The sequence below is a fragment of the Micromesistius poutassou genome, assembly GCF_964030765.1.
Source record: "Micromesistius poutassou genome assembly, chromosome: 14".
Classification (NCBI taxonomy): Eukaryota; Metazoa; Chordata; class Actinopteri; order Gadiformes; family Gadidae; genus Micromesistius; species Micromesistius poutassou.
This window is the reverse complement of record NC_140284.1, coordinates 5,303,563-5,325,166: the sequence shown is the minus strand read 5'-3', so window position 1 is coordinate 5,325,166 and position 21,604 is coordinate 5,303,563. Positions and strand designations below refer to the sequence as shown.

Genomic DNA, 21,604 nt, shown 5'->3' with positions numbered 1-21,604 from the left:
TTATTAATTCAGTAATAATAATTAACAGTTAACAGTTAATTAACAGTTAAGAAACCAAGGTAGGCCTACTAATGTATTAATTTAAGCATTATTTGAAAGGGTTCAGCGCTCATTTATGTCAAATCATTCATTCATTGCAGATGAAACCTGTGGCGTTCATTGCTGTGGCAGCGCCAACACTATCAATTCATTTTAGTTCTTCGCTTTGTTTGACGTGATGTCATTTAGTGATCATTTCAATTTGTCTCATGTTGATATCGTAAGAAATGTCACGCTGGAATGCAAACTTCATCGTCCATTTAGCACGTACAAAGTCATCAAAGAGCATTTTCGAAAGTATATAGAGTATAAAGAGAGTCATCCCCGACGCATGTGCTCGGAGTCAAGGAAGCATACAAGTAAAGCCACTGAAAAATCCAATACAACGCGGCATTTGGAGCTACAAACTACTGACTTTGCCTGCCTCCTGCTGGCGAAAAGATGTCATTACACCAACGAAATAGTAAAAACACCTGCTTTCGTCTCACTCTCAGGCGGACTGGGAGAGCAACGGCGGGTTGGTGAAGAAGCTGCCGTCCATCCGGGAGGACGAGGAGGGGGACGATGAGCCGGGCACCGTGTCCTGCGCCCCACGCTCCCCGCTGCGCCCGGGCAGGGGCCTGAACTCCCCCATCCGCTCCCCGCTCCTGACCACCAGGGCGTACCGGGGCCCCACGGAGCACGTCCGGCCCTCCTCCCTGCAGATACCTGTGGTCAGCTTCAGTGCAGTTCCTGCTGAGCTCAGCCCTAGGTACTAATGGTCACACGCACACGCACGCACGCACGCACGCACGCACGCACACACACACACACACACACCGATCAGAGACCAATCAAAGCCAATCAGAGACTTTTTTTTAAGAAAGCTGAAGGGGTTTAATGTTGACAGATCACTTCTGAAAACTTTTTACTCATCTTTTGTTGAGTCAATTTTAACCTTTGCTATGATCTGCTGGTTTGGCAATTTGAGTGTAATCAACAAAAACAGACTGGGTAAAATTGTAAACATATGTCAGAAACTGACCTCAACAGCATTGGGTATGTGTATGAGGCCAGAGCCACACAGAGGGCAATGGCCATTTCGGCTAACGTCACTCACCCACTACACTCTGAGTTTTGCCTCCTACCATCGGGAAGGAGGTATACCTCCCGAAAACGTGCCAGGTCTAACAGATACCTTAGATCATTTGTACCATCAACTGTTGGGTTTCTCAACAAACTATAGGTCATCTTCCATCCATGCCCATGTCACAGCAATATACTATATATATATATAGTGTACATGTGTATTTATGTGTTTTTATTTATTTATCATTCCATGTTTTGATGTGTTTTTGTGCGAACGTGTATGTGTTGGCTACCTGGTGTGAACCAAATTGCCCCCTGGGGACATTAAAGACATTTCAATTCAATTCAATTCACACACACACACACACACACACACACACACACACACACACACACACACACACACACACACACACACACACACACACACACACACACACACACACACACACACACACACACACACACACACACACACACACACACAACACCATAAATACACACAGACATAGCACATACCTGCATGCATTCATGTATACATACAGGTGTATTCCTGTATGACATACAGACAAATACACAAATACACACATGCAGAGGAGGGGATGTTTTTTGTTGTTTTTTAATCATGAAAAAATAGGCAATCAACAGGCCTGATGCTTTTTTAAAGTTAATGGTAGGCCCTATTAGCCTACATTTCGAACAGTTGAACATTCATCTTTAATGCAAACTAAAAAGACATGAAACATTTAATAAAAAATAAAAAACAGAGGGGGGGGGGATGATCCCTCCCATCCCCCCCTAACAATCGCACCCTGCCTACATATAACACACACGCACATACATAAACACATACTGTACATACATACGCACATACACACATACATACACTTACACACATAGTCGTACACAGTCATGCATAAATGCATGCAGTTGCACATACATGTGAATCAGCACACACAGTCAGGGGCGTAGGGAGTGCAGACACATCTATAAATACTTCAACAGGAGTGTCTGGCTGCTATGGCAACCACTGGGAAATAATGTTTTTTTATTACAAGACATTATTTTAGTACATGCACAGGCACACAGATATATATATATATATATATATATATATATATATATAAACACGTGATTATATAGGCCTACTGTAGATATGCATATCACTTCTCCATCTGCACACATTTGATACCTCAGTGGAAATATGTTAATGGCCGTGTTTTTATTCACGTTTCAACTCAATTACATTCAAGTACTGTTCAAGTGAGATTGCATCAAAGAGAGTTGACCTTGCCATGGACTCAGCGGGACATATTCACTGCTCTAATCTCCGTTACAGTGTGTCTAAGCGTCACACTGCACTGCTCTCAGAAAGTCCTTTCGTTTCTTAATCTGTCTCCTCCTCCTCCTCCTCCTCCCCCCCCTTCCCCTCGCTCTCTCTGCATAGATTTGTGGACGGCATTGAAACAGACAACCACTCCAACGCCTCACAGAGGTTTGAGTTTAGCCCAATCAACTCACCTGTGGGTACATCCTCCCCTTTCCCAGGTAAAAAAAAGACACACACACACACACACACACACACACACACACACACACACACACACACACACACACACACACACACACACACACACACACACACACACACACACACACACACACACACACACACACACACTAGCCTCTCTCCTCTCCTTGCACCCAGGTGTGTAGATAACATTGAGTATGTGTTTTTTTCCTGTAGGGAGCCGGGATAATTTTGAGATCAAGCAGAGTGTGTCAAAACTAACAGATGAGGTGAGTTATCCTGGATAATGTATTTAGTTTAACAATACATATTGACGATTGTGTGTGTCTGTTGAAAGCTAACTATCCTCCCTGAAGAGTCCAACCCAGCCTCAAATAAGGTTGAGGGTGTGTTATATCAAGATAAGCATCTGTGCAGGCTTCCTGGGTATTTACTTTGATATGCCTTGTGAACCAAGTGTAAAGTGTAATGAATCACAAATAATACAAATATGTTCTTCCCCTCATACAGATGAACTGTCTCACCAGGCAAGTGTCGCAACTCAGCCAGGAGCTTCAGGAAATGACAAACCTGCTCCGGCCCCTCCTCCGCATGCCACCTCAGCCAATGACGATGGTGCTGACGCCAAACCTAACCCCGCCTCCCAGCAGCACCAGCCAACTGTCGATGAGCACCTGCCCGTCCACGTCGGTGCCCTCCATCCCGCCCTGCTGCCTGCAAAACAGCCAGGCCGCCGGCACCCTGCTGGACGGAGGGGACATCGTGGGCATGGACCTGCCCGGGTGCCTTCTCCCTACGGCCTCCTCCTCCTCGCCGCCGCCGCTACAGCCACAGTACAGCAAACAGCCAGGGGCGACCGACCCCTCCGCGCCCCCCCGTGGGCCACCTTCGCCTGGGGAAGGTGACCCCGGCGGCTTCCCTGGCTACCAGAGTCTCCACAGCCTCCATGGTGTTCTCATCCCCTCGCTCCAGGAGAAGCCTCCCCTGGCTTCTCACACGCCGTCCCCCTCCACGTCCTTCTCCTTGTCCACCTCCGCCTCCTCCTCCGCCTCTCTCTCCCCCTGCCAGGGGCCCCAACCCTCTCTTCCCGGCAGCTGCGACCGCAGCGGCAGTGGGACGGGCCCGCTCCCCCCTCCACCCTCCCAGGACACGCCCCCGCTTCCACCAGCCTTCCACTGCTCGGCGCCCCCGTCCGTCAACTCCTCTCCGGGGGACCACAGGCCCCGGGACCCGGGCCCCTGCGCCCCGTTCACGCCTCCCAACCCCCCGACTGCACCCTCCCTGCACCCTTCGGCCCTCTCCCTCCGCTTCTTCTCCCTGGACTCGGTGAGGGAGCGGCGGAGAGGCGGGAACGGCCACGTCCGGTCCTGGTCCAACACGGCTCCGCCGCGGTGCGCCAGGACCGGCCCCCCGGGGAGCCAGGAGCTGGAGTTGCGGGAATGGGCCGCAGGGCCGCCAGAGGCAGGGGGTTTCCCCGCGGAGCACGGCATCAGTTTCATAGACGAGGAGGGACACACGCTATGAACGACCTGCAGCTGCGGACAAATAGAGACACACAGAGAGAGAGAGAGGAGAGAGAGCAGGAGGAGAAATGGGTGACAAAAAAATGGAACAGGTGGGAGAGGGAGCGATGCAGGGCGTAGGAGATGCCCGGGGCTCTGAACGGGCAGAGCGTTGGAGCGATGGAGGACGGAGAAGCCTACCATACATGGTCGCGGTACACCTGGGAGGTGACTTGGATGGGGGCACCTGTCACTATTCAATACAAACAGGCCTTTCTCTCCTCTGTGGTGTCTGAGTGGAAGAGATTTTTCTCACAGGTTCCACACAACGGCTGCAATGGCCTCCCCTCTATCCCATAGATAAGAACTTGACCGGTCACTGGATCCTTTCTGTATTTCTAACCCTTGGCTCTTGCCGACAAAAACTGAGCACCTGTTCTATAATACAGCTTTTAAGCCTCTAAACATGGATGTTTAGAGCTCACACCCGCCTCCTTCAACCATTAAACCACTACAATTAAAGGGCAGGCATTCCCACTTCAACCAGTAGCTTTGTGCATGCTAGGTTATAGCCAAGGCCATCTTTATGTGAGAATAAACGCAGGCAAACGATACATTTTACCGCTGTTGTGCAATATCCTGCATACGACACCATTATTTTCAAGTCAGCATGTGAGCAAGCATAGAGACAGAAATGGTCTTATTTAAGCACGGAATAACCACTGGTGGAGCAGAGAAGTTAGGGTTTGAGTCAGTGTGCCAAAGATATAGGTTTGATTCAAGGAATGGTGAGGAAGACATGAAAGTCATAGACGATACATTTATTTTTTCTGTATTGCCCCATCTGATTGTTTACTACCAGCTTATCAGATTGTACAAAAACATCACCACCCCTGGGCCCATTTCCCCACCCTGAGCTTTAGCCATTCAACCATTCGTGCCTTCTCCATAGCGTGACAGACCTCTTACGGTCCGTTACCTTAACTACAGGCAAACATTTGATTCCATCACGCGAGGAAAGCCACCGTCTTCACCCGAGAAATACGTCATACTTTTTATTTAAAAGGAAAAATAATTTATTAAGTTGTGGATTTATTTTTATGACTGAATAAAGTGTTCAGAGAATATATGCTTTGTGTGGCGTGTCTCGCAGCGAGACACTGGCTGTAGTGCAGCGGACAATAGCTCCACCAACCCTCCCACCTGTACTCACTTTAGGACCGGATGCATCTCACCATGCTGGGTGTACCCTCTCCCCCCCCGATGCGTATGTAGCGACAGACACATGCTGTACATCAAATAGAACACACCTTGACCCCGGCGCGAGACGTCACACCCCGCTCATCTGCTGCCCACCACGGCATCCCCAAACCACCTCAGCCATCGAGCTACACTACCACCTGCTGGAGAGTCAATTCTACAAAAAACGACAACGACAAATGACTTCAAATCACAGAGGCCCATCGTCTCAGTCGGCATTATCCTGCCTGGGGAGATTACCGTCTTCAGCAGGATGGGGTTTCACGCAGGTTATTTGTAACAAGAGACTGAGTCAGAGTTCTGGATATCTATTTTCTGTAGTGGGCGGGTTTTCGCGTTGTATTTGGGCGAGGACCATTACGACACATTGAAATATGAAACGGGCCAGTTTTACACAGAGAACAATAGACTTATTGTATGGGGTTCTTTCTTAAGGGGTGGAATAGAAAGGGATAAAGGATACTTTTTTTGTGCCCCTCAAGATGCATGTCACAGCTATTTGCATGAAGAATGTTTAAGCTGTTGAGGGCCAGTGGGTTAACACCACACACCTGCCTACCTGCTGGAAGTGGTTAGGCTTCCGGCATATTTTATTCACTTCTACTGTTACAGAAACTTTACAAGGAATACATACGGTAAACTACAATAAAGAAGTGTTTTTTAATAAATAAACAAACAAAAGAGACGCATTTGGTCATTTTTCCAAACCACAGGCCTGAATTAGATTTTTATTCAATTCAACCACGTTCATCTGACTTTGTACATTGATGTTCACTCTGCTGAGCTGCAATCTTATGAAAGCTCCAGGTTCTCCTCAGTGATTGGATTATTATTTTTAAATTACATTATTTTTTGCGATTTCATGAGTTGCAGCTCAGGTCCAAACTATTTTTAGATCAAACTGTAAGAAAATGTAAAAACAAAAATGTACACTATCCTTTAGTTAAATAAGTCACACAACACAGAGTCCATCTTTCAGGTGTGCATATATTTGAACGGTAACACTCATTCTCTCTAGGGCTCCCGTTAATGATTGAAATGCTTTGGGGACAACAGTCTATAGTGAGATTCTGAGCAGAGAGTGAATCAAACCAGCTAGGAAAAGAAGAAGAAAGATTTGTTTTGTTGTCTATCGTGGTGGAGCCACTTAGCGCCTTAGCCTCTAGAGCTCAGTCGTTGTTTATCCTCTTTTTTTTGATATCATGATTACATGCTCCTTTGTCCTCGTCTTGACGAGAGAAGAAGAGAGGCGCTAGCTTTAGGCTTTGGGTTTGACAGGCAAGACGAGGACAAGAGAAACTCCCAACAGTGACGGGGGAACCAGTGTCAAACTCTGTAGTCACAGACGCCGGCTGCTCCAGGCGTTTTGTCTGAGCGGGCCTGCTCAGAGGCCCGCAAGAGAAACGATCCGAGCTTCCGAATGGCAGCGTTAGCGTCGTAAAGTGAAGATGGGACTGTAATAAGCTTTGATATTCGGTGCTCATTAAAAACAAATACCCACATTAAATTGTTACTTGAACAGAGGATAGATTAGAGGAGAAATAAGGAGGGTGATGGTATGGGTGATATTAGTTTTGTCTGGTGTCTCTGTCAAGGTGTGTCAAACTGCACTATAGTGAGATGGCTGGGGAGGGGGGGGGGGGGGGGGGCAACGGCAAACAAAAGGGGCAAAATAAAATCCCAAAAATATATTTATGTTCATATATATATATAAATTTATATATATTTACGAGGTATGTATCCACAAAAGAAAAAACACAAAAAATACAAGAACTTCAAGCCGCTTTGCTTTTTTATCTTTCCAAAATATGTCCTTCGTTAAGTCTGGCACCTTAAAATAACAATACACATAATTGTTAAATAGTCAATGAATAAGTCATTAGCAAAATAAGAGTTTTTACTCTCCTACCCCCCTCGTGAGCTCTCCCGCCAGTCAAACTTCTCCATCTGCCTTGCAGGTCCAAAGTCTCCACTGTTGGATAGTCCAAGTGCACCGGATACATAGACCTGACCGCAGAGGTGGCCCAGCTCCACTACCCCCCCCCCCCCCCCCCCCAAAAAAAACAACAACCAAAAACCAAACCAAAAAAAAAATGGTAATAAAAAAATCTCCACATCAGTCCCAGAGGGAAAAAGATCTTTTCATCTCCTTTTGTTAATAAAACACCAAGCCAAAGAAAAAAAAAAAAAGTCAAAACCAGCCCCTTGTGGCCACTGGGATGTCCCAGGTCAATGAGACCATCGTGGTGAGAGTCTTCATGCTGAGGTGGTGGCAGTCTGAGGCAGGCGTGGGGGGGGAGGGGTTTAGAGTTGATCACTGTAGTTTAGACACAAAAAAAACCCTCAAAAAATAAAAGAACTGTGTCTTTGTGTGCAACAGAACATGAAGAAAACTTGAAATCAATGCGGAAAAAGAAAAAAAGTCGATGATATCCTCCCGACAATTGTTAGTTAGGCTGGCAGTGGAGAGGGCTGGGGCAGAGGGAGAGCGGGGAGTGGAGCTCCCCTCGGTGGTCACGCCAAGTATTGCTGCATCGCCGTCTTCGCCCTGCGGACAACGGATGACGAGAGCAGAACAGGGGGAATGTTGTTGGAGTCTCCGCAAGTAGGGATGTGAATAACTCAAATTTTTCATGGTCGAATAATCAGTGGGTGGAATAATCGATTATTCGATGTGTGCCGACATTCACAAAGGCAGCCATGGATCATCGGCAAGAAATCACTTAATATCTTAAACACAAAAAAACAAACTTTAACAGTGATCAGTGTTTGTGTTGTAATAGTGCTACAGAACCAACATTAGTTCCGTCCGTTAATTCTTGTTTATTTGAATGGGAAAAAATGTTCACGGTCCAAATGTTAAAAATCGACTTTGATCCTCGGGAACGAATAATCGAATAATCGAATATTCTGACCCATCCCTATCCGCATGGTGCACACCTGTCTGTCTGTATGTATGTATGTACCCACCTGTCACAGAGGTTGGTGTCTGGGGACTGCGCCAGTTTGTGTAGTATGTCCACGAAGCCCAGCTCTCTCAGCTTATCCTGCCGCTCCTGGGAGCCTGGCGGCACACAATAAATGGATACGGTATTATAGATGGTACCGTGTACACAACAAAACAACCAAACAGTCTCATTTGCCATGGAAATCCCAAGATTGTTTTCCTGAGAGGTGCATTCATTTGTTGCAATAGTCACACCACAAGGGGCCTGGAACTGGTACGGCCAAGTATAGTCTGGCTCACCCCCTATGTTGAGTCCCTCCCCGTCCTCTTCGTTCCAGATCAGGTTGGAGATGCAGAAGGTGGCAGCCAACTGCAGCTTCACATTCGAATGCCCCTGACAAAGAGACAGGATGAGAGCGCGATAGAGAGAGACAGACAAAGTGACAGAGAAAGAGAGAGAAAAACAATAAGTTGCACTGGCTCAACGAAATAGGCTGTTTGTTTCTAAACAGCGATGCGTGTGGGGAAGTTGGCTGATCCTCAGCCCTCTAGTGAAGCAGAGACTCCCACTGAGTCAGATACCACAGATTTATGTGAACCACTGAGGGGTCAGAACGGAGAACTGTCCCGGGAGGTGGTCTTACCATGTAATATTTGATTTTCTGGAGCATATCATCATTGGTCATGATGAGATCCTTGGCTGTGTTGCCGTCGGCGATGTTGGCCAGGATGCACAGGGTCTGCCCAGTGAGCAAACAGTTATACAACCAGCCCTTTTTGTTAGCTACGAACTGCTGTTCAGTTAAACAAGGCTGTTACCATTACTTTCACTTATCCTTGTTTAAGTAAATACAATTTTAACCAAATCAAATTACAGTTACCTGCAGCCAACCAAATTTGCCCTTGAAGTATAGTTCAAACTAAAAGCAGCCTTACAGTATAGTTAGAGGTCTAGCATGCTAGGTGTAGGAGGAAGTGGGGGGGTTAAAGGCTCACCTGCTCCTTGACCTCCATGCTGTGCTCTCCTTCCAGGATCAGGGTGACCGCCTGCATGATCTGCTTCCCATGGGAGCTCATGACCTGGTCGATGTGCTGACGGAGCGGAGGCCACACGCCAGGTCAACAATGTGTGGGCGCGGTATAAAGACGTACCGTACACAGATACACTATATAGTCCAACATCTATAAGCTATCCATCTACTGTATACATCTATAGGGTGCCTGTGGGACTCATGAATACGCATGTCCTGTATACACAAACACACGCATATCTATAGGGTTTGTGTGGGGCTCATGAATAGGTATGTCCTGTATACACAAACACACGCTCCTGAATATGTATTTACTGTATACACAAACACTATATATGACCATCCATAAGCTAGATTGACACACTTTGACATGACACAAAACCAAATGGGATTTTCCATATCATAAGTAGAGTTTAGGTCAGCAATAATAAGCCCTATTGTTTGTGCACTGCGGTAGAATTTATTCTATCCGTCAACCTCTCCCCCTCTCCCCCTCCTCACCGGGCGCGTGGAGAGCAGATTACGCAGCAGCCCGAGGGTCTTCATCAGCACGTTGGTGTCGGGGTCAGAGAGCAGCCGGAACAACTGCTCCGTCCCCAGGGAGCGCACAATCTCCACCTTCACCTTCTGATCCGCCTGGAACGCCATGTTCTACACACACACACACAGAATAATTATGCAGTGACAGACACAGCCTGCTTGAAAAATACAAGTCATACAGTCACGCATACATAAATACATTAAGTCGGGGTTGAAAAGTGAACTGCGTCTATTACAACAAGTTAACTTAATAGCGATTAACAGCCGTCCTACCATGAGGGCCCAGATTCCATTCACTCTCAGTGCAGGGCTTTCACTCTGGGTCAGACTGCATAGTAGCTCAATTACCCCCGACTCTAGGATGGGCTGGAGACAGAGGTACACACAAACACACTACATTTATTATACTGTTGAGTGTGTGAGTGTGTGAGTGTGGTGTTAGACCAAAATTAAAGACTGTAGTGAGTGAACGGAGTGCTTGTGTATGAGGGAAGGCGTGAAGGGATGAGAGAGTGACGACGACGACGGCAGGGCGCGCACCTCTTTACTGGGCGAGAACTCTAGCAGCAGGTTGCATAGCGTGGAGGAGGCCATGACCAGAACCTCATCGGGGGCGTTCTGCAACAGCTGTTCCAAGACAACGACGACCACAACGGTTCATTATACTGACAAAAAGGACCAAAGCGTGCCCAACTGAAACACGACCGTCGTTGGCAGACGGCGTCCTCCCACTTGGGGGATTTGCGACGGCGCCCACCTTCATGAGAGGTTTCCACACGGCGTGGTCATGGAAGCTGGTCCTCAGCTGCTGTACCGACCGCGACAAACTGTGGAGGCACCTGTTCACACACACAAAAGAGAATTTGAGCGAGAGGATAGTCTGAGTAAACCTGACAGGGAGGCAGTTTTGGGAACATAAAAGGCAGAGAGAGAGAGAGAGAGAGAGAGAGAGAGAGAGAGAGAGAGAGAGAGAGAGAGAGAGAGAGAGAGAGAGAGAGAGAGAGAGAGAGAGAGAGAGAGAGAGAGAGAGAGAGAGAGAGAGAGAGAGAGAGAGAGAGAGAGAGAGAGAGAGAGAGAGAGAGAGAGAGAGAGAGAGAGAATGGAGGCTGAGGAGCGAGAAGGTCATCGATTTCGACAGCCATCACTGAGGGATGGATAGACAATGGAGCTACAAACAATGGGGTGGCGGGACCATAGGGGAAGAGAGCCGTCTCTCTGCACTCTACCTGACAGCCGCGAGGCGCACTTTGATGCTCGATTCTGACAGGCCGCTCACTATTCTGTCCATCATGTTCTCAGTCTCTGTAATCTGTCGGAACGGAAGATAAGGGGAGAAAATAAGCCAGTACACCCATATTCTTGTTCACCAGCAAATACTGCCCAGGAAATAGGAAAAGCTCAAAATGAGAATGGGAATGAATGGGCCCTCTTTTAAGCCTTACAATGACTAAAGCCATTGTAACCTAAATAAGATGCCCACGCAGCACTAGGCCAGACCGGCGCTCCCTATGGGGTGCCGTCATGACTGTGGAACAACATCAACTGGTCTCAATCTGACCAGTAATAATAAAAACAATAAGAATACATATTATTTATATAGCACCTTTCATCATCGGGGACAATCGCAGCATGCTTAACAATGCATTGAAACCACAAAACAGTGGGCGAGGAGAGCATCACAAAAAGGTGTAGAATATACACATGTTGCTAGACGATGACAAAACTACAAATAAATGTACCGCCCCCATAGAAGCCCTGTAAACACAGAAACATTTCCTTGGGAAAGATACAGTTTGTGGCTACAAGGAGCCATGTTAGGGCTTCACAATAAAAGTAAAACGTAAGGTAGTAATTGCAATAATTGCAAAGCACGAGATGCCTCCATAGGTAAAACATTATCACCTGCTTCTCTCCAGTTGATCAAAATATTACTAATGCCATATAGAAACATCTTGACCATGTAAGCATGGTATTGATTGGAAAGCATCACTTGCCTTCAAACCAGTTTGAATGGTTATCCATTGAAAGGTAGTGATAAATGACCGCAAGGTGTCACACGGTAGAAATGGGTGATGGCTAAAACCCCTCACCTTCTTGCGGATGTCCTCGTCATTGGAGCCTAGCGAGGCGTACAGTTTAAAAGCCGCTTGTCTCAGCTCGTGCGCATGCTTCAGGTCGTGGTCCAGCTGTGCACAAACACACAAACATTTTTTTTTTTATCAACTTCATCCTCAGCTGAAGCTAAAACATTGCACAGTGAATGGGACCCGTTAAAAGGACGAGGTGCTTATTGAAGAAGGAAGCGCAATATGCTATCGGAACACTTTCGACCATTCAGGACGGAGCATTTAACAACGGTGGTATAAAATGTCATTCATGATTGCAGTTTAACGCTGTGGTGGCAGAGCCCCCCGGGTCTACGCACCCTTTTGATGTCCGTGATGGCGGACACGGAGCTGGGGTACTTAAAGTAGTCGGCCAGCATGGCCACCAGGTGGTCGGTGGTGCTGGCGATGCGCTGTAGCTCCACGTCGGGCTCCATCAGGTAGGCCAGGGTCTCCGCACCCTCCACGCGCTCCTCCAGCAGGCGCTCTTTACTGCACATGCGCACCAGACACGGCAGCGTCTGTGTGTGTGTGTGTGTGTAAAAACATTTTGAAACAAATACATTGATTTGATACAGTGATTCTTTGCTTCCGCGATGTATTGTTTGTCCCCAAATTGTTTTTATGGGGGGGGGAGGGGGGGTTTAAGACTGAAATGTCAATGTCATCTTTGTGCAAGAAAACCAATACAATACTAATACAGTACAATTTAATTGAATTGTGTTTGTGCAAATCAGAAATAAGTAGGTTAGCTGCAAACTAGTCAATTTCTTCTTCAGAGATGTTCAAATGTCCCACCGCTGGTCCTCCATGTCGGTTCACCCCTTCTAAACGGACATGTCGCCCCACTCTTTGTATGTTTTATTCTGAACACGAGGCGGAATACCAGCAAATTCCCACCTTGAACAGGCTGTCAAAGGGGCCAGAGAGAGGGCGGGCAAACAACTTATGAGGCAGATGTTTAGAGGAAGACACAACATGCACACGTGAAGCTCCTGCAGTTAAATAAAAGGAAGTTAGCCAAGTAAAAAACGAAATGCTCACCTTTAAGACTACGCAGGTGTCGTCCGTCCCAATGGCACCTGCCCGACACATGTAGGTTAAACTGGGAGCAGGGTAGAGCGAGGCACATGGGGAAAATATTGTAGAAGGAGAAACAAAACGTTAAGGGATTGGAAAAATACCAACGTCAAAAAAAAAAAAAAAAACTTTAATATTTGCATATGACCAGTAACCAAATATATTTGGTTACTGGGTTCCCGAGGCTGTACACCAACTCACCATTTGGCTGCGGTGAGCTGCATTTCGATGGGCTGATCCCTTTGCATCATTCTGACAAATACCTGAGAGAGCAGCTCGCCTTCCACCAACACTGTCAAACGAAAATGAAGATCTATTAAGACTCTATTAGCAAACTGAAGAGAGGTTTTGGTGGGTTTGAGTCAATTAGTTATTTTCTCACCATTCACCAGTGTCATGGACACCTGCGTGTTCTCGTAAGCGAGGACCGAGAAACACTTTAATGCCTGCATCCGGACCTAGAGGAGTGACCAGCCGGAGTCAGACGCATCAGCGAAAAAGAGGCACCAGAAGGAGGAACCCACAATGTAAAACTAGTAGGGTGAAAGGGACCTATAAGGAAGCCCAATTGTGGGAGCGCACGTTACCTTATAGGAGGGAGCGGTGAGAAGCGGAGCAATGTTCTGGATGGCGCCGTGATTGAACAGAACGGTCTGATGCTCTGGGGTCTGGAGAGAGAGATGTTCACAAAAACAGTCCATCAATGATTGCGGTATCAATGATTGGGGTATCAATGATTGGGGTATCAATGATTGGGGTATCCGTGGAGTGAGTGAGTGAGCGAGTGTGTGTACCTTGCAGCAGTGCGAGAAGATCTGTGTGATGTACTCCTGAGTCCTCTGCGAGTGGCTCATGAGAGACATTAGATGGGGAATCACAGTGGGGTCCTTCGTGGGAGAGGAGTGAAAAAAAGGTTTACACTCGAGCGGACATATAAGGACAAATAAATCACGTATTAAGTAAAAGCTTTGGGTGTTTGGCTCTTACCGTATAGAGTAGCTGCACGGGGGTGACAGGACTGATGAAGACTGTCCTGAGACATCGGAGGCACGCTTCAATAAAGGTCAAGTCCGGACATAGGAGACCTAAAAATGTATGGACAGAGATGTATTGAATTAATTTTGACCTGATCTACCACGGTGGGCAATTATCATTTTTCTCATGCTGCTTTTTGTGTTCTTTCTTTAACTGTTTTGCCTCAGAAATGTCATGCTGCTGTCTTTTCTATGGATATACTTATGTGTATGTATGTTGGTGTGTAAGAGAGAGAATGATATAAGGGGCTAGAAGCGAGTGCAAAGAGGGAGAGATAAAGAGAGCGAGAGTCACCTTGGAGCAGGGCTGGGATGATATGACAGTCCACCAGGGACTTGATGTTGTTTTCCGTGCCCATGGCCAGGCTGCCGAGAACCACGGCACACTCTGTCTGCAGTTCTGAACTTGAAGAGCCCTGTTGGAGCAAGTAGAGTAACCTGGACCCCCAAAAAAGAAACACACAAGCATGTTTATTTGTATGTCAATAAAAATCAGCCAGTTAGTAGTCCACAGCAGACAAACGACAGTCCAAGTGGAAGTTGATAGCAATATTATTCTAGTGAGCAGAAGAAAGGAACCAGGAAAGTGAAAGAAGGGGCCATGCAAGACAAAGAGAAAAAGACAGATGAAATAATGAACAAAATGTGTGCAGGATACCTGGGTACGGCTCCGAGTACTATCAGGTTGGCTTTCTGCTTATTGTTCCCAATAACAGCATTCTTCATGTCACTGTATGGACAGACAGAGAGAAAGTCGGACATGTAATCAGATTAATAAAATGCCCTTAGCTACGAATGCATCAAAACCATTAGTTGCCGTACTGTTTGAGGGTGATTTATTGATGACGCTTTGTTATTAGCTGAATGTTCACAATGCAGCAATAGGAGCCCCCCTGTAGGCTACATGTACAAATGACCAGGAGCTGCCATACTTTCCTCAGGATCAGCTGTATAGACTTTCTGTGAGTTTACCTGCTCAACATTTCCAGTCGTTACACTTGTCTGACTAGTAGTGACATAGTCACATATTGCTGAACAGCAGCAGGTGAATGGAGCTAGTGGAAAAGTACTGGTGCGCTTGATGATGAAGTCGGTGCAGTGGCCTAAACCGTAACCAGAGCTTGTCTAGTCAGGGGTAAAAATAAAGTTGAATACAGCCCAGGTCACCGCGGGTTTAAGAGGAGCAAGGTTGTGAAAGAGAAAGTACACCTTGACCAGACATTGAAATACACTTTCTAAAATTAAAATACACTGTCGGCCCTGACGTGTAAGGGCTGGGTAGGAACAAACACAACATAATCAGCCACACGCAACGTCCCATCTGGACCACAAAACAATATTTGAATATAATCTATCCAACTCCAGGGTAACCCAAATGCATATCAGTTGTGTCTCTACAGGATAACATAACCGTCCAATCTAAATACCACAATTCCACTTCTTGTGTCACATACATACAATACAAAAAAACTGTTTAAGCAGAAGATGGAAACATTGTTTGTTTATGCGTTATTCATTAGGACACATGATTACGTTGGGTACTTGGTTGTAGAAAACATATATAGTTATGTCCTCAGCGATCCGCTGTAGTGGCGTAATGTGACCCCACACGACGTGCGTCTACACATGGTTCATATATGGGGCTAATGTAAATCATGATCATGCAGTCTTCGAATAACTCAAACACACATCTGAACTGAGAGCAGAGCCTCTTTTTCATACAGTTCAACTTGAACTCACATGACTCCCTGCAGCACTTTCTGTGGGTCGGGGTCAAACAGCCGGTCAACATAGTGGCGGCTAGTAGCAGTGACTTCCTGTAAGTTCAAGGGTGAAATAACACAACAGATGAAGAAGCAAAGCGACACAATCACACCTGAAATATTTTGAAAGGTTTAAAGAATAATTACAATTTCAGAGAAACAGTTATTGCACTGACATACAAAATAAGTGTGTGGTTGGCTGAACACCAAATACAAACATGAATGGCTTGTAAATGCACAACACTGCCGCAACACAATAACAGTATATATAACAGCAACTTTTGAAAACAGACTAAATATATAGCACTGAGGACACGAGCATGCGGCAGATAATCATCCTCATATTTCATCAGCATCCGGACTTATCCACGCTACAAGAAAGCAATGTGAATGCCATCAGTCAAAACAAATGGACACTTAAATTCAATAAGTAGCGGTACCCCACCATGTGATATGGCTCAATTGTGTTATAGAGCACTAGGAGCATCATATCAGTAGCAACTAGCAAGCAACTGCTCCAAAACAGACCCTGATTCGACTTGGGGGCGTTTCCACAATCACAGTTTTTCTGCGTTGACCATCAAGTAGACATTTGACATGTTAGATAAATTAATTAGTAATGTCTAACACATGCCATCGTGACAGTGGGTGTTGCTAAATCCAACCGGGAATCAGGGTTCAGACAAGTTTAGAAAGCGTTTAAACTCACTAGTTGATCTAGCTTAGTTTTAGTTTGTCTGTTGAAAATAAACAACAACTGATTTGATGGGATACTGAAAATGAATGAGACCCGTGGTCAAATTGTAACTCGTTTACAAAACAAATTCTCTCCGCGTATTTTACTATTTTCAAAGGGAATCTGACATGACTTGAAATCGAGCTAACTGCTAACTCATCCCAGTCGGCACTGACAGCTTGGTAGTACGCTTGTTTTGCGTCTACCAACATTGTGGAGCCGGAGCCAGGGCAATATGTCAGCGGCTCTGTGGGACTATTCCCGCCCGCACGGGTGAACCCGAGAACCAAATAGTTCCCACCAGCAGCTACGTAGTGGACCGCCCTGAGGTTGCAAAACCTTTAGCTTACAGGCTAGTAAGCCACTTAAAACCCTTCAAAAACACAGCGAAGCACATAGCTTCGCAGCGTGAATCGTATCACATAGCCAACGTTATTGTATAAGGAATGAGTAGGAAACGTAAAAACAGCCATGTGTTATCAGACTCACAGACAGCACACTGATGCGGAGTGGGGCCTCCAACAAGCACGCCATCTCTCTTCCCCCAAACGAGCGCCCCAATCGGAGCAACACTTTCCAGACACTCCGCCCCCCGGAGCAGCTGCAAGTGGAATTATGAACTGAATATAGTAAAGTCGGGTAGAACTTTATAACCGATTACGAATATGTATCGCTTCCCTCGTATAGCTATATGCGATTTAAATTTGTCAAATATAACATATCAGTTAGCAACCTCTCTGATTGAAAGTGGATTTACCAAATAAGTAAATTTTGTTTATAAACGTGACGTAGATAAGAATTACTTTGACAGATTCGCCAAATTAAATTACGTGTAAAGATACATGCAACCAATAATAGAGTCATTTTTTAGTCATTTAGGTTATAGTTTTTCAACCCGATAGGGTGTAATAAGTTAAATGGGCTACCATTGTACATTTGGTGTGTAATAGAAAATGCTGCCGTGGTTCTAAAATACATTTACCTAAACGTGTGAACTACTGCGCATGTGCAAGGGCGAGTCCTGCAAGGTGGGAAAATTCATTCTGTAGGTTTAGCCTACTTTAAACTAGCATGTTGTCAAAGGATAGTTTCTAATTTTATATCCAGACACACCGGAGACAAACGTATTTCTCAATTGAGTCTGCTCTGTGAGTACTACATTGGCTAGCTGATTTTGTTTTGTGCTATTGTTTTATTTTATTATTGCCAAATGTGGTTAGGAAAGCGTGTGTCGTGTGGTCCCCAGGGTTCCATCAACCATAACTATTGTATCTTGATAAAATATGAAATGTTATACTAATGTTTTGGTAATACACATGCATACTTCCCGTCTTATTATCCACATATATTGCCAAATACTCTAGGCGTACATCCGTTTACCGAAGTCTGCAGCAGGAAACTGTACATACCATGTCCTTACTGTACATACCATGTCCATATTGTACATTGTTTATACTCAAGGCAAATTGTATAAGTCCCTCCTTCAGCTCATATTTATATACAGTATGTATATTTTATGTATATGCATAATTAATATATTATACATAAGATTTGTCTAATACCTACCTGCTACTTGTGCTGTGTCCCATGGCACACAGCCTATATCTTCCCTATGTGGAAAATTTATATTATGTGTATGTTTGTTCGTCTATTGTCTACTGTCTGAGAGAGAGTCCACCCTACCGGAGTCAAATTCCTTGTATGTGTGCATACTTGGCCAATAAAGCTGATTCTGATTCTGAAAACACACATATATGCCATAATTACTTAGAGGTTATTCTGTGGGTGGCTTTTTGCTAATGAACATTCATTCCTGTGATAACAAAAAGGTCAACTGTCAATAATGAGGATCGCAATAGAAGGCTGTTGCCATGGTGAACTGGACAAGATCTACGAGACAATTGGCTATCTGGAAAAAAAGGAAGGGGTGAAAGTGGACCTGCTGCTGTGTTGCGGGGACTTTCAGGCTGTGCGCAATGAGGGCGACATGAAGTGCATGGCAGTGCCTGCCAAGTACAGGACGATGCAGACGTTTTACAAGTTAGTACTGCAACCATTTTTGCAATTGAATCTGATTAAGAGTTTAGCTACACGATTATGGTCTATTGATCATCTAATCTTTGTCACTTGCAGATATTACTCTGGAGAGAAAAAGGCTCCAGTCCTCACCATCTTCATTGGGGGAAACCACGAGGCATCGAATCATCTGCAGGAGCTGCCTTATGGAGGCTGGGTGGCTCCCAACATTTACTATCTTGGTGGGTAGGAAATCGCAGTGAACGTAATGAGTGTTCTCTTGTCAATCCATCAAGTACTGCCTTCGTTGACTCGCTAGATTTCGTGTTTTGTTCTCAGGGTATGCTGGCATCATCCGTTACAAAGGCATTCGAATCGGTGGCATCTCCGGAATCTACAAATCACATGACTTCAGAAAGGGTGTGTTTTTATATGTTGCTTAGTCTAAGTATTGTGTGCTCCTAGTTGCTGGTCTTTACATTCTAGAAACAATGTTACGTTTGTGTATGCTCTCAGGCCACCACGAATTCCCTCCATATGGCCCTGATACTCTGAGAAGTGTTTACCACATACGAAACATCGAGGTCTTCAAACTCAAACAGGTGGCCCTCACAGCTGCACCTCACAAGACCATTTGTCCATGAAGATGTGTCATTGATTTAAAATAAACACATTTATTACTAAAAGTAATTTTGTCCTAATCTCTTACCGTACAGATCCAGATGCCCATTGACATTTTCATGAGCCATGACTGGCCTCGTGGAATCTATAACTACGGCTGCACACAGGAGCTGCTGCGCAAGAAGAAGTTTCTGCGTCAAGAGGTGGAGACCAACACCCTGGGAAGTCCTGCAGCCGCAGAGCTCCTTGACCACCTCCAGCCCAGCTACTGGTTCTCGGCGCATCTTCACGTCAAATTTGCTGCCATAATGAAGCATGCAGTAAGAACTTTTTTTTTTCATGCATGTGGGATATGTTGATTTGGGAAGTGATATATTGTCTTTTTAATCTCCAAAAAATGTACCATCCATCCGCAGCCCAAGGCCAGTCGTTCAGAACGAACAACAAAATTCCTGTCTTTGGATAAATGCCTGCCGCACAGAGAGTTCTTACAGGTGAGTTTTGAATTGGGATACTCAAAGGCATGTTATTCCCGACATGACAAGTGCAGCACTAATAGGTGAGCATGTGCTCGTCAATCAGGTTGTGGAGTTTCCTGACAGAACCGATTCCGCTGAAGTGTTGGAGTATGACCCAGAGTGGCTTGCTATTCTGAAGTCCACCAACAGTCTGCAGGGGACCACTCCTCAGAACTGGAACCCCCCGATGAATTTCGGCCTCGACCAAAGGTAAACATTAGTACATTACGCACCTTACGTGTCCTGTCTCACCAAAGTTACTGGAAAAAAGTGAATGAACTACAGGTCAATAATGAATGAGTCACACCCAAAAATCATCTGTACGCCACGTCATTTTCATGCCACCACTCCAATCGGATGGTCTGTCTTCGCATTAGGTGGAACTTTACAGTCTCCGAGGCTGAAATGATGCAGGTGGTGGATGACATGAACGGCGAGCTTGCCATCCCGGATAACTTCAGCCGGACCGTTCCGGCCTACGACCCTGCTAACCCCCGGCCCCAGGCCGTCCCCAGCTGCAGCACCAACCCCCAGACCACGGAGTTATGCGCCACCCTGGGTCTCACAGACCTCTACGCCCAGAAGGCCCAGCTCCTCTCAGACCCCGGAGGAGCTCACGGGGCCGTGGGCGGCGAAGACGATGGCGACGATGCCCACAGCACCGGCAGCGTGGACGAACCCAGTGAGTATCCCACAGACACGTCGGGGCTGTCCAACTCCTGTAATCCAGACGAGATCACGATAGAAGACGAGTGGGAAGAAGAGGAAAACGACAAAGAAGATGGGGGTGGAGAGGGGAAGCAGGTGGCCATAGGCGCTTGCGATTCAAAGAAAACTCCAGCTGGCGTGGAGCGTTTGGTGTCCTCGCCAGGCACGGTCCACGCCTCGGGCCGCATGGTTCTGCCAGAGCCCAAGTCGGACGACCCTACCGGTCGTCTCTCCCTGAGCCCCATGAACCTGCCCCCTCCCACTCACCTGGCCCCAGCAGGAGGTGAAGAAGGGGCCAGTGATGATGCGGAAGAGGAGACGCCGGTGGTGCGCATTCCCAAGCGGACCAGCGACGAGAGCGAGGCAACGGCAGGCGGTACGGGCGGGACCCCCAGGATCAAACGGAGGAACCAGGTGATCTACGCGGCAGTGGATGATGATGACGAGAATGAGAGCTAAAGTGACGAATCATGGTCAGACAAGTAGTGTTGAAAATGAATTGTAAATTTGTCCCTTCACGTTGTACAATTATGTCTTACTTTTTTATACAGGTTTTGAAAAGCATAGATCTAGTTTATATATGTGCTGGCTTTTGTACCATGATGCAATGAAATATTTCACCTAGTCGAAGAAAGCTCACCTGTGCAGAGGTTCAGGGCTTTATTCCAATTAGTTGGCAAAGTTAAAGAGCATGTTTTATTTGGAGGTTTTATTTCGGCAGAACATGCCACTGTTGTAAATTCTGAATCGGGTTTAACATTTTCATCTATACCTAAGTTTGAGAATTTCTGCACAACCTTTTTGGGAGTTACAAAAAACTTGAACTGAAAATGCCCATGTTTTTTCCACTAATGATACACATATTGAACATGGCTGATCAATTAAAGAATCTCATCTGAGCCTAAGTGAAGTACTTTTGTGAGCAAAATGAGAGAAGCATGCAGCATTCTGTGCTCATGGCACCATATACTGCTTTATTGAACAACACTTAACATTGGTTGCTGATGTTGAAATGGTTAGGAAAACCATTTTGACTTATGTCACCTTCCTTACACATGACTTATTCATTGCTGAACTTGCTTGCAATCATGATAATGAAATACTC

General features: G+C 46.0%; 3 protein-coding genes across 4 annotated transcripts in view; 2 read left to right on the top strand and 1 right to left on the bottom strand.

The window, feature by feature from the left end:
* Positions 1-4,162, top strand: part of kcnh3 (potassium voltage-gated channel, subfamily H (eag-related), member 3) — a gene marked incomplete at both ends in the record, with an annotated part of 88,531 nt that extends 84,369 nt beyond the window's left edge. Inside the window, 4 exons of the mRNA XM_084478895.1 lie at positions 534-790; positions 2,555-2,655; positions 2,855-2,907; positions 3,149-4,162. Coding sequence (XP_084335021.1) covers positions 534-790; positions 2,555-2,655; positions 2,855-2,907; positions 3,149-4,162 — 1,425 coding nt within the window. The remainder of the gene's footprint in view (positions 1-533; positions 791-2,554; positions 2,656-2,854; positions 2,908-3,148) is intronic.
* A 1,959-nt stretch (positions 4,163-6,121) lies between these two features.
* Positions 6,122-17,355, bottom strand: armc8 (armadillo repeat containing 8). Its single transcript, XM_084478646.1, has 22 exons — positions 17,126-17,355; positions 15,878-15,954; positions 14,796-14,867; positions 14,433-14,575; positions 14,091-14,188; positions 13,898-13,990; positions 13,691-13,771; positions 13,486-13,561; positions 13,305-13,395; positions 13,068-13,128; positions 12,344-12,544; positions 12,009-12,104; positions 11,145-11,227; positions 10,676-10,757; positions 10,459-10,545; positions 10,192-10,284; positions 9,880-10,029; positions 9,344-9,439; positions 8,992-9,087; positions 8,648-8,741; positions 8,371-8,464; positions 6,122-7,948 (listed from the first exon to the last, which is right to left on the bottom strand). Exons 1-22 carry the CDS (start codon positions 17,168-17,170, stop codon positions 7,915-7,917), a joined length of 2,043 nt encoding a protein of 680 aa, XP_084334772.1. The 5' UTR covers positions 17,171-17,355; the 3' UTR covers positions 6,122-7,914.
* A 295-nt stretch (positions 17,356-17,650) lies between these two features.
* On the top strand, positions 17,651-21,320 carry dbr1 (debranching RNA lariats 1). Of its 2 annotated transcripts, none has more exons than XM_084478539.1 (9): positions 17,651-17,664; positions 18,466-18,676; positions 18,770-18,894; positions 18,992-19,072; positions 19,169-19,254; positions 19,369-19,593; positions 19,690-19,767; positions 19,856-20,001; positions 20,169-21,320. In XM_084478539.1, exons 2-9 carry the CDS (start codon positions 18,480-18,482, stop codon positions 20,956-20,958), a joined length of 1,728 nt encoding a protein of 575 aa, XP_084334665.1. In that variant the 5' UTR covers positions 17,651-17,664; positions 18,466-18,479; the 3' UTR covers positions 20,959-21,320. The 2 variants fall into 2 exon arrangements, with proteins under 2 accessions (XP_084334665.1, XP_084334664.1); XM_084478538.1 differs by having other exon boundaries at positions 17,656-17,784.
* The last annotated feature ends 284 nt before the right edge of the window (positions 21,321-21,604 follow it).